Source organism: Malaya genurostris, chromosome 2 (assembly GCF_030247185.1).
Source record: "Malaya genurostris strain Urasoe2022 chromosome 2, Malgen_1.1, whole genome shotgun sequence".
Classification (NCBI taxonomy): domain Eukaryota; kingdom Metazoa; phylum Arthropoda; class Insecta; order Diptera; family Culicidae; genus Malaya; species Malaya genurostris.
In genome coordinates, this window is record NC_080571.1 from 324535919 (window position 1) to 324548668 (window position 12750).

General features: G+C 40.2%; 1 protein-coding gene across 1 annotated transcript in view; it reads left to right on the forward strand.

Annotated features, from left to right (window-relative positions):
- The window catches only part of LOC131431386 (nipped-B protein), a 43439-nt gene that overhangs the window by 20395 nt on the left and 10294 nt on the right, over positions 1–12750 (forward strand). The window contains exons 3-17 of the mRNA XM_058597068.1: positions 1064–1309; positions 1379–1705; positions 2400–3166; positions 3230–6478; positions 6545–6739; positions 6800–6892; positions 6961–7254; positions 7326–7501; positions 7567–7742; positions 7810–8085; positions 8418–8653; positions 8718–8869; positions 8930–9240; positions 9303–9468; positions 9530–9707. Coding sequence (XP_058453051.1) covers positions 1243–1309; positions 1379–1705; positions 2400–3166; positions 3230–6478; positions 6545–6739; positions 6800–6892; positions 6961–7254; positions 7326–7501; positions 7567–7742; positions 7810–8085; positions 8418–8653; positions 8718–8869; positions 8930–9240; positions 9303–9468; positions 9530–9707 — 6663 coding nt within the window. The 5' untranslated portion in view covers positions 1064–1242. The remainder of the gene's footprint in view (positions 1–1063; positions 1310–1378; positions 1706–2399; positions 3167–3229; positions 6479–6544; positions 6740–6799; positions 6893–6960; positions 7255–7325; positions 7502–7566; positions 7743–7809; positions 8086–8417; positions 8654–8717; positions 8870–8929; positions 9241–9302; positions 9469–9529; positions 9708–12750) is intronic.

Consider the following 12750-nt stretch of genomic DNA (forward strand, 5'->3'; position numbering starts at 1 on the left):
CCTTGCGCGAAAAACCCAAGCAAAAGTAAAGAGTTTTCCGCGTTGTTTCAAAATTTTCCGAAAACTTAATTTTTGAATTGTTTGTGATTATCTCACACTGTTCAAAATATTATACTAAATTCCTGATCATATCTTTGATGAAATAGTGAAAGAATTATGTTGCTGCGATTAATACAAGTCGAGATATTCACAATTAAGTTCTGCCCATTCTTCCATATGGCTAATTTTGAAAAGGCGCCCCGTAGTAAAGTAAGTCGTATTCACGACAAAACCGCAGAAAGGAAACCGCATAACTCTGAATTTTCGCATAAAAAAAGCCGCACAACTCTGAAAATTCGCATAAAAAAGTCGCATAAAAAGTCTCATAAAAAACCGCATAAAAAAGACCGCATAAAAAAAGACCTTAGTGTATTTTGGCCACTTTATATATTTTGGACAAACTTTATGGATTTAATCGATGTTAAGTAATCCATGTTGCATCAATTTGTAGGCTAATCACATTAAGTTACCTATTGCGTGTGCAAAGCTTCGTCCAAATCGGAAGAAGTCGATCCTGATTTTTCAACCTTTCCTGCTGTTAATTTCTGGAATTGCTCCTATATAAGAATATGGGAGATGCATCATTCCATCACTGAGTGGATTAAAACATTTTCTTGTTTAAGACTCCATATTCTTATGCATATCTACGTTGTTGCCTACTTGCTGGAGCGTTTACATTAAATCATTTGTTATGAACTCAGCAAGTCGAATATTGTGAAAAGTGAGATTGGTTGAGTGACACAGTCTTTGTGGTGTGTTAGTGATAAAGAGAAAGCGCGTATTAGGTGTATTGCATCGAATAGAGGAACGACAGCTTTACAAAAAGAGACAATAAACTTCATTTTTCGGTGGTCAAAGCTCGTTTTATCGTACCAAAAAAGAGTGCTCATGGATTTTATAGTATCTTAAACAACAAATTGTCTTATAAATTCTGTTCTGTTGGGTTTTGGGTAACATTTGGCGAGTGTCTATCGTGTTTACCAGAATCCGTAATTGCTAATTTCTTTTCTTTTTCCTTTTACAGATGTGCGAATGCCAACTGAATTCACAGTAATAGCAGTAAGGAAACTGAACGTAGTAAGATAAATTGTAGAGCTCTACGCTGGCGGATAAACATTGTTTTCCACCTGCTTTTGGAAGCTTCAATCTACCATCGTCAATACTAAATACTCTACCTGGCTCCATACCATCGCAACTTTAACAATGGGTGATCGAGATATACCGAGTGTTCCAATTACAACTTTGGCTGGTCTGACAAGTCTATCGGATCGTAAGTACCTTTTGCGATTGTTGACTTACGTGTGGTATAAGTTAATCCGAATTCACTCAATATTTTTAGTGCTCAGTGAACTCCCGATATCAGACTCACTTGCCACCGGATCCACCACGTTAAATCGTTCACTGTTGTTTCATCCGCGAGTGGCCGAGGAAGCTAACAATCTGCTAGCCACGAGGGACGATAGTCTCATCGGGCAATTAGTGACTGCGATTGAACAGACCAATTCGGATCACATAGAACTGAAGGATCAGTATGCTCAGCAATCGCCCAGCAAGCAGTTGCAAGAGGGTCCACTTTTATTACAATCTATCCATTCCTGCCGACCGGACGTGTTCAGCATGCCCCAGACACATCAACAGCAGATCTTGACTCAACAGCAGAAAATGAGTAAGTTAAATAAAGTCAATATGCGCAACTAATTCATTGTCGTGGTAGGAACTAATCTAATCATCGTGTCATTGATCCCCGTTCACGCATTGCATTTATTTTAACATTAAAATGAAACAGTTTCCTTTTCTGGTCTGTTGTGATTTTCTAACTCATCAAACATAGAACAGCGTTCATTAATGATAGGGTATCAAATCGAATTCGATCACGAATGTCATGCTTCGAAATTGGTTAATTGCTAAAGCTTATTGTATGACACTTCCTGAACGTCAATTTTTATTTTTCATTGTCTTGACGTTTTGTTCCTTCTAACATTTAATTGAATGAATTAAAGCGTGATATTTTTCATTTAGAAATTCAAACGAAAAAAATATAAACTGTCTTAGAAATGACTAATCTACTGTTGAATCTCCTGTACTTTAGACTGTTGTTTCCTAAATCTAGAGAATACCAAAATTGTATGCATGTCACATTTGCAGATTTACAGCAAGAGTAAAATTTAGCGGTTTTCACAATTAGCGATCTTCAAAACATCGATCACAAGCTTTTAATAAGTATGTCACTAATATTTCATTTTGTTTTGACTAATTACAAGCATTTGTAACAGCCACCCACCAACCGCTTACTTGCTTTTGAGGTCCCCACTTTCTCGGACCGACTTTTATTAGTTCGTTTGTTCTTTTCTTTTTTCTAGTATCTACATCACAAGCCCAAGTTTTTAATTTCTCAAGCGAACACTACTCTTCCATACAAACACACCATCAGCCGTTGCAAGCGCAACAACAACAACAGCAACAGCAGCAGTCGCAGTTTTACACAAATCAGTTTCTGCAGACGCATTCGCCGCAGCATCAGCAGCAAATTGTATTCAGTCAGCCCCCAATTACCATCCACCATCCCAATCACCCACCAGTGGTCGTTCAGCAGCAGCAACAACCGCAACAAACGACGGTTCAATTAGCGCACCTGAGCCATCCTATTCCCACCAACCTTCCCTTTCAACATCAGCAGCAACAGCAACAACTGCAGTCACAACAGCAACAACAACCATCTCCCCCAAAAGTCATCATTCGCCAGCAAGTTATTAACCTTCAAAATATTCCTTACTCCAACTCTTCAGAAAATCACCAGCTTCAACAACAGCAGCAACTTTTTCAACAACAGTTACACCAGCAACAACAACAACAACAACAGCAACACAATCAAAACGTTTCTGTGACACACCAGTCGGTTATACAAAACCAACAGATGCAGGTTCAACATCAACAACAGCGAACAGCGGTTGATCCACATCGAACTGTAATTCAGCAGCCACAACAGCCAATATTGGCCACCGGTAGTACTCTCGCGAATGCACTTCCAGTATCAGGACCTGTGAGGCAAGTGATCACACAACAGCACCAATTACCCAACCATGTTCCCCAGCAACCACAGCAGCAGCCGCATCCTGTGTTGCAACAGGTTAGTATCTCTAAATTCAATTAGGACCAATAATTTTCACTAAATTAACATCGAATTTTTTAGATAACGCATCAACAGCAACCAGTGCCACTTCAGCCGCATCAATATGTGATAAACAAAAATAGTGCCTCCCCCAATCAGCACCACCCACAGCAACATTTGGTCAACAGTATGCAGCAGCAGCAGCAGCAGCCTCAGCAGCATCAGCATTATGTTGCGGTTGCGAAAGAACAATCTCGTCCAGCTGCAAATGAGCAATCTCAGTTGAAGAATGGTAACAGTACCTTAAACAATCATCAGTATCCTCACCCGCAGACCCTACAGCAGCATCCAAATAACCTCATGAAGACTCCGGAGGCAGCTCCACGCAATAGTGAATATCTGCAACAACAACAAAGCAAGCATCTGGATTCCCGAGGGAGGCCATCACCCGCTCAAGGTACAACTGCACCCGAAACCGACCAAACCCATACCACTCTGCGTAAACCGCAAGACCCCCAGCAGACTCAAGCCGTTACTCCTGCCGTGCAGCAAGTAAATCAGCAGGTGACTACACCATACAAACCCAGACCACTTGATACGTCAGCTCGAACGCCTGCTGCTACACCAGGAACTCCGACATCCACTGCCCAAAGGCCTATATCTGTTTCCGGAGCGCTACAGCGAGTTGCAAACGCAATTCCTCCGAAGCCAGCACTGGCACCGATAACTTCCATTGGCGTCACGGGAGCTCTAATGAGGACACCAACAACGACTACCGCTCCGATAATTCCTAACACCCCTCAACCACAACAGCAAACAGCGCAACCTACGCAACCTACTGTAAGGAAACCTGAACGAGTCAATCTCAAAAAGCTCTGCAAAATGATGGAGTTGACCGAAGTGGATAGTTTAACGCTGAAGAAATGTTCAATTCGAATGGAAAGGTTGAACGAGGAACATCTTCTATTGATGCAAGAAGGTCTGAAGAAGTTTTCGATAGCAGAACCGAAAGCTGCAATGCGGCTTGGTTTGGTAAAGAAAAGCAATGAAATGATATTCAGTAAAATGAAGGAAGACGAACGACGGTATACTGGTTTGTTGGCGAAACGAAGGGCACAGTATGACGCGGCTGATCCGGAAGATATGTTCAGTAAGCCCAAACTGAGACGGGTTGAAAGGGTTGTCGCTCCGGTGGTGAAAAAACTTTCTAAAGAGGAACTAATGAATACGAATACCTACCAGAGGTTTATGTCGATCATGAACAAAATTTTCGATCAGCTAGATGAAACCGAAGCGCCCAGCTTAGACGATGGTGATGAGCAGCAAGATTGCATTGCCACGAGCATGTTGAGTAGCATAGGGGCGGAGGCAGCTAAACTGAAAGCTCGCAATGCGATCGAAGCTATTCCGGAGAACAAACTAACCCTGCTGATAACGTACGCAATGAGATCTATCCATTCTGCTAAAAACCTCAGTGGGTCTGAACTGCAGGATGATTTGGTTGGAGACGATTGTATCGAAAAAATTCTCAACGCTATGGAGGCAGCGCTGTTGATTTGTTCAATCTATACTTGCAAGAATACCAAGTTTCTGCAAGAGGACAACATCGATGCGATAATCAAGTTTGTGCAATTCCAGTTGCGTGAAACGGTGTTTCCCTCCTACGATCCTGTGTATTCGGTCGAAACGAAGAAAAAAGTTGACGGGAAGAAAACGAAAAAAATACCGAGCTACCAGCAGAAAGGTTTATCGATATTGTACACTAAAATTGTAGAATTGGGTAAACTGTTGGTAACAATGTTCGAAAAATTCCACTTTGTGGATACCATTGTGATCCATGCGTCTGCCCTTGGAGTGGAGCCATTCTTCGTAGACAACATTGAAACGCTTCAGTTTGTGTGTCTCGATTTGGTGACATCAATTTTTCAAAATGAAAAGTATTCACACCATCGGCGAAACATTGTCGCGGACATTCTTTCGTCGATCGATCGTCTTCCGCACTCGAAACGGAATCTCCGTCCGTACAAGCTTGTCAATAACGCGGGTAATATTCAAATGATGACTGCTTTGGTACTTCAGTTGATTCAGTGCGCCGTCATACTACCGGAATCCTTTGGAGATAATAACCCGAAAAAGGCAAACAACGACGCTGTGATCAATAGCAGTAACCCGAAGTCCGTCGATTTGTTCATTATCGGAAAATACGATACGGCCCTAAGTATTGGAGGTAATTTTCTGGCGACTTTCTTGGATAAGTGTAAAAGCCGCTCAAGCGAAACGGACTTTCGTCCTTTGTTCGAGAATTTCATCCACGATCTGTTAACTACAGTTAACAAACCAGAATGGCCGGCATCGGAGCTGCTCCTTAGTTTGCTAGGGACAATGTTGGTAAAAAAGATGTCCGACAAAGGGGTGGAGCAATCAATTCGAGTGGTTTCATTGGAATATCTCGGAATTGTAGCCGCACGCCTACGGAAGGACACGGTGGAATCTAGGTGCAAAGTACGAACGATGGATTCCCTCATAAAGTACATTAAAATCGAACAGGAGAAGGAAGGGGATGAGTACCAAAAAAATTCCAAATTCCAGTTGAACGAGGAAGAGGAAAGGACTGAATTTTTGCAAAAAATTCTGCTGGATTTTTTAGCAGCGAATGCACAAGAAGGCAACATCGTGTGGAACCATGCACGACACTTCTACATCACGCAATGGTATCGAGACATCATCCAACGGAAGAAATGCATCGCCGATGGCGAAAAGGGATATGCGTCCAGGAAGAAGCAGGCGAAAAAACGTAAAAAATACCACACTGAATCCGACGAGTCCGATGGCGGTGGAAACGACTCCGACATCGACGAAATAAAGCCTGATGTGGATCAGGAGCTAAACAGTGAAATCTTCCGGTTGCTGGACATTCGGAAGACTAATTACCTAGCACAAATCTGTCCGTTCGGTGGAAGTGGCCTGAACGCCACGGTCAGCGAAATAAAAACCTACATCGACTACAACAATGCGAATCTGATTGCCCAATACCTAGCGAGTAAGCGATCATTTTCCCAGAGTTTCGACAAATACCTTCAGAAAATCATTCTTGTCGTACGCGAACCGGTCGTCGCGATACGAACGCGAGCCATGAAATGTCTTGGCAATATCGTGGAGGTGGATCAGATGGTACTGGCTCGAAAGGATATGCAGATGGGAGTACACCAGAAGTTACTTGACACTGCCATTTCGGTGCGAGAAGCCGCGGTGGATCTGGTGGGAAAGTATATTCTTTCCGATCCGGATTTAATTGATCAGTATTATGAGATGATATCGCAGAGGATATTGGTATGTATAAAAGTCAACTATTCATAGGTGTACGGGAATTGACCATTAAAAAAAATTATTTTGCAGGATACGGGTGTATCAGTGAGAAAACGGGTTATCAAAATATTACGCGACATTTGCATCGAATATCCGGAACAGGATAAGATTCCGGACATTTGTGTGAAGATGATCCGAAGGGTCAACGATGAAGAAGGAATTCAGAAACTTGTGATGGATGTTTTTATGACGATGTGGTTTACGCCGTGCAATCCTAGCGATAAGGTATGTGGGGTAAAAATTAAGATTTCCGTGAAAATCAAGATTTAATACGATTTGTTTTAGGGTGCCATGGATAGGAAAATTACTCAGATTATCGATGTCGTTTGCTCGTCCCATGAGACAGGAACTCAGGGTTTTGATGCGTTACTGAAATCGGTGAGTTCTCGATATTTTTGAACGATCAAATGTCGAATTCAATCCATAACAAATGTTTGATTTTGCAGATTTTCGAACCAAAAGAGAGCAAAGAAGATTCGAAGGCGAAAAAGGAAATACCGAAAACGCTAATCAAAGCTTGCCAGCAGATCGTCGATGGCCTGGTGGATGCGACAATGAAACTGGAAAGCTCAGAAAATAAAAAGCTTGTCGGTTGCATCACTGCGTTGCACCTTTTCGCCAAAATACAACCGCATTTGTTGGTGAATCATGCGATGACTCTGGAACCGTATCTTAATATACGCTGCCAGAATGCTATAAACTATAAGTTTATCAGTAGTGTAGCCGAAATTTTAGAACAGGTGGGTTGGGTTATATACTACTAAATGATTCGGTGGTGATTGATCAGCTGATTTTATTCTTCCCCTCACAGGTGGTTCCTCTGATGGAGCATCCTAGCGAGATTTTCCTTGCTGACCTGGAGTCGCATCTGATGATGCTGGTTGTCACACAAAGTCAGGCAGTAGTGTTAAGTTGTGTGTCCTGTCTGTCGGCGGTTGTAAATAGAATTACCAAGAACTATACCTTAATACGAGACTGTTTCTCCAAGTATGTCGATTCATTTATATTTCGTTTCTTACGCCATGACTAATTGTATTTTTCAACCGTTACAGATTTTACTACAAAGGCCTAGTGTCCAGCAAGGAAAAAATAATGAGTGATCCGACGGTACCGATTGAGCAGTTATACAGGCCACAATTTCGGCGAAGTATCTACACCGTGGGATTGATTATGCGGTATTTCGATTTCAAACAACCGGCTGTCTACGGTGGAGGCGAGGATGCACAAGGTATTTGTTGTTAATGGTTCTTTTGAGTGCGACTATTTAAGTGGTACCGTGCTTGTTTTGTTCGCAGGAGCGCTACCGGCAAGTATTTGTGAAGAGGTTTACAACACATTGGCGTTTTTTCTATCGTGCAGTCATAGTGAAATCTGCAAGGAAACCCTACTGTCGATGGGTAACTTCTGTGTGAAGAACTACGAATATCTGACCAAAACGGAACTGCGAGAATACTATAATTATCTGCTAACACAGGAAACGGTGCTGACGGACATGAAGATTAACGTGCTGAAGAATATTCTCATGTATCTGACGGAAGAGGAGAACAAGATGGTTCGGAATGACAAAGAATGTAAGTGTGGTATCCTGCGCCGAATTATTGTGCATTATTTTTAGTCGAGGAAGACCTTTAACAGTCGAAATATTTGCATCACATAGTTTGTATTGATCCAAAATGACTTCGAAGCGTTTATTTGTTTATTAAAAGTATGACAAAGATATTTAGTTTCATAGGGTTTCGACCAAAACTAGAAGAATTTTTCCGAATTTCTAAATAGCATCCTATGTTATTTGAATGGAATCCTATAAAAGTGTGGAATTGTAGGCGTCGCTAACATACAAGAAAAGCTCACGATATGTAGACAATGTTTCTAAAATAACCCTTACTATCTGATTTGTCAACAGGGGCGAAACAATCGCAAACAGAGGACTTGAAGGAAATGGGGGACGTATCATCTGGTATGGCGAGTAGGGTGATTCAGATATACCTCAAGGAAATTTTGCGAAGTTTCTTGCACCGTGATACTGGTGTTCGAATGTGGGCGATGCGCGTGGTCGAGATCGTGCTACGGCAAGGTCTGGTACATCCCGTACAAATAGTTCCTTATTTAATATGCCTAAGTACGGACCCGGAGAAAGAGGTATTGTGTTGATTTTCAATTCTTGATGAATAAGATTAAAAATATCGATTTTGCACAATTCCAGGTTGCACATAGTGCCGATCGTCATCTACAGGAAATCGATAAGCAGTATCCAGGTTTTGTTAATATGAAATCTCACGCCGGTATGCAGTACTCATATGAATTACAAGTCTTGCTACAGACGCATGACGACCGTAGTATAGTTAGAGGTTATAGGTAAATCATATCAACGTCACAGTAAAGTTTCAACTATTCAATAACTTGACGAATTTTCAGAATCAAAGACCCCCAGGAGCCACCAACTGCGATGAACGGTTTCTTATACACTTTGTTACGTAATACCAAACCCCAGAGGCGGGCACTAGTGCAGTCCATCACGAAACAATTCGACGATGGAAAAATTTCGCTGAAACAAATGCTCTATTTGGCGGACAATCTAGCGTACTTTCCGTATGTGGTGCAGGATGAACCATTGTACATAATCCATCATATTGATGTGCTAATTTCCGTTACCGGCACTAATTTGTTGGCCACGTTCCGGGAAGGACTTAAGCCTCCGCCTGGCGCGGAGAACAATCCCGATCAGAGTAATTGTTTCGCTGTTACAATGAAGTTTGTAATGATCTAACTTACTTTTCTAATCAAACAGAGCCAAATCCACTGGAGGATGACGATGATGATGATCAGGATGTAATCCTTGGTCGTCTACCGGAGGACACAACCGAACTGCAGAACTGTATCACCTCAGCACAAGGATGCATGCTTCTGTTAATACTCAAGCAGCATTTGAAGGATATCTATGGCATCACAGACTGGTAACCATTAAACGTTAAACGTGTTAAAGTTGATAAATCTAATTTTCTCTTTAATTTTTAGTAAAATTTCTCGATACTCTCCATCGGAAACGGGTAAGATCTACGATAAAGCAATGCAGCGACGATCAAACTCTATGTTCGATCCAAAAGCAACAATCGCTTTGCTTCAAGAGAAACGATCGGCCGAAGGGGTCCAGGAAGATAAAACCAGAACAGAGCTTGTGCAGCGGTATTTGGATGTAAGTACATTTGTTTTCTTTTTTTTTTGTTTCCCTTACCTTTCCTAGCAACTATAGCAAAAAGAAAACTCCATAGGATATGGGATAATCATGCGTAAAACAGTCGTATAGTCCTGTTAGGTGTCCTTAGGGGGTCAATAGCAGCTCGTCGTTAGCAACTAAAAGCACGTATACTTCATACAGGATGGGCCCTTTAAAGTGGAAGCATTTCTCGGTTAATTTCTCAAAAGGGCGTATAAGCAAGTGACAGTTTCTCTTTGTTTACTTTCTCTTCTATTAATTATTAAGCGGTTTCCACGTTTATCACTCAACTCTTTGCATGAAATGATACCCGAAACTTTCGACTTTCAAGCAGAATAGTGATATCAAAGAAAATCTTTTTAATCACATCACAATAATCTAAAGAGAGAGTGATTAAAGAGAAACTGTCACTTGCTTATACGCCCTAATGAAAAATCAACCGAGATTTGTTTCTCAACAAAATACAAAAAACATTTTTATTTATTCTCATTTCGATTATAATTTTTTTTGGTTCGAGGAGATATGTGATAGCTGCACATTTTTTGAAGATTATATCGCGCAAATTGGCCTTGATTACAAAATGTGTCATTTTTTTGGCGTTTTCCATAGTTTTGTCCAATGTATCGGTCGATATGATGGTGATGTCACGTCGTATGTTGCATTTGAGTTGAGCTGTGGTTCTCGGCTTATCAGCGTATACCTTGGATTTCAGAGACATAACTGGATGCCGTGAATACGAATAAAACTGACACTCTTTCTTTATACTTTCGAATATCAATTAGTTGATCGATTGTGTGCATTGTGCAAGCTTTCCTCTTTTTCACTACTACAATTTGAAACGATACTCCTAAACTAAAGTACAGATTAGTTACATTAAACATTCTGACACATAATTAAATATTACGAAATAACCAGTATAGTTCATTATGATAAAATGATGATGGTTCTGAAAGGAACCTTTCTTTAATGGTTTCTAAGTCGGTGCTATGCATTTTATATAGCAAATCAGCACGAAGTTCTACTACAAACTACAAGTGGTTGAAAAATGGGCCGTATACAGTATAGTGAAGAAAATTTTGCATAATTCTTTGGGTATACAATTATTGTTCTAAATAGAACTATACAGAATTTTTATGTCAATCATTTCGTTTCGGATTTAGGGGCTGGGGTCCACTAGGAGATTGATAGTACCTATTAGCTCTCTCCGGACTGTACCAGCCTAGATGCCGTGTATAATCCGGCGGAAAAAAATGAACCAAGAATAGATCCACTGGGTTCCTGCTTCCATGTCGTAAAAGGCGATAATTGCAGGAGTTTCTTTTTCATTTCAGTTATAAGATATTTTCAATGTTTTACTTCTGATTACTCTATTTTTCTAAATCATCTCTTTATTCAACCTATCAATTTCCGTCTAGCTTCGGAGAAAAGTTTTATTAGGAATGATTTCTTCTTCCATGTTATTGATTGTCTTTCAGGATTATAAAATGAATGATAAAAATCAACCATTGCGCAAATCCGTTTATATTACAAAGTTAATAACAGAGATAACATATATCGGTATATTGAATACATAGTAAAAAACACTTGATATTAATATTGCAAACAGTAAATTAATATTTTTCTCGGTAGCCGGCTGCCCAGATCAACTAATATAACCAATTAATAATTTCAATAAACAATTCAAATAATAAAAATAATAAAGAATCGGAAATAATAAAGAATCAAGACGCGTGTGAAATCTGTTGACCTTTGTTTGGTGATTTAAAATGATTTTATAATATCTGTTTAGAATATTTCAATGCAATGAATCAACTTTTTTGTCTAAATCCTATTCGCTCGTTTATTTTGTATCACGTAGTTTCATTTATAAAAACGTGCTTAATCCACCTAGCAGTGAGATGATACCTTTTTTTTATCAATCGGAATGTGTTTTTTTTGCATGACTTAAAAAAACGCGAAAGGTAGATGCATAAACGATTGACTGCATACTCGACAGCCGGCTGTCCGGAGTTTTGTCAATTTCGGAGATTGACTGTTTCGTGCATTATATTGCCAGCACAAAGTAACACATAAAACGATAATACTTTAAAACATTCTTGGTAGCCGGCTACCCAGAGCAATAAACACATGATAACATTATTAAAACATTTACTAACAAAGTATCCTCTCCTGTGATGCATGTGGGAATTCAGAGGATTCCTCGGTTCTTAGTAGCAACATGCATCGAACTAACAATCCTTTCCCTCCCAAGTAGATCTGCATTCGGACGTGGCCGGCGTCGGTATTGATCAGCATGCATGGTTCAATACAGTTTGCACAGTATGAAACAATGTGTTATTCCCAAACATGTTACTTCAAAAAATCATTTTGCAATCTCAATTGGTCCAGATCAATAACGGAGTAGCAACACACGGGCGGTCTCTAATGCTAATGCTAATGCAATCATTTCGTTTCGGATTTGAATATTTCAGTGAAAAAAGTTATCAAAATGCCGTACGAGATAAATTTCTGGCATTCAGAAGGCATAAATTTCTGGCATTCTGTAATTCTTTCAGATATTAAACACTGTTGCGAATTTTGCACTGCGAAAATTGCACAAAGCTAATCAAATTATCCTGAAAACTGGCTCTGTGACCTGAGCGTTTGAGGCTTTACACCACGCAAAAGGTCTACTTTCATTGCCGACTGCTCCTCCTGACAACCGAAGTCCAAATGAGAAGACGACCTGAGCGTTTCACGCTTTATACTTGGTTTGTTCTTACTGATGTTAATGGGAGAACCTCACCTCGACATCCAGTTTCGTCTGTAGCAATAAAAGAAATGGACAGTTTTTATTCAAAGATTTCCTTTTTCTATTTGTTCAGTAGATTCTGATATGTGTCTGACTACCTCAAAACCGTCGTCCGGATGCGAAAAAGAAGCAAGCGTGATGAATTTTTTTCAAAATTTTAGAAAACTTTGTTTTTCAATTATTTTTAGGGTTTTTTCACGAAGTTGAAAATTTACTCACGAATTCCCAATC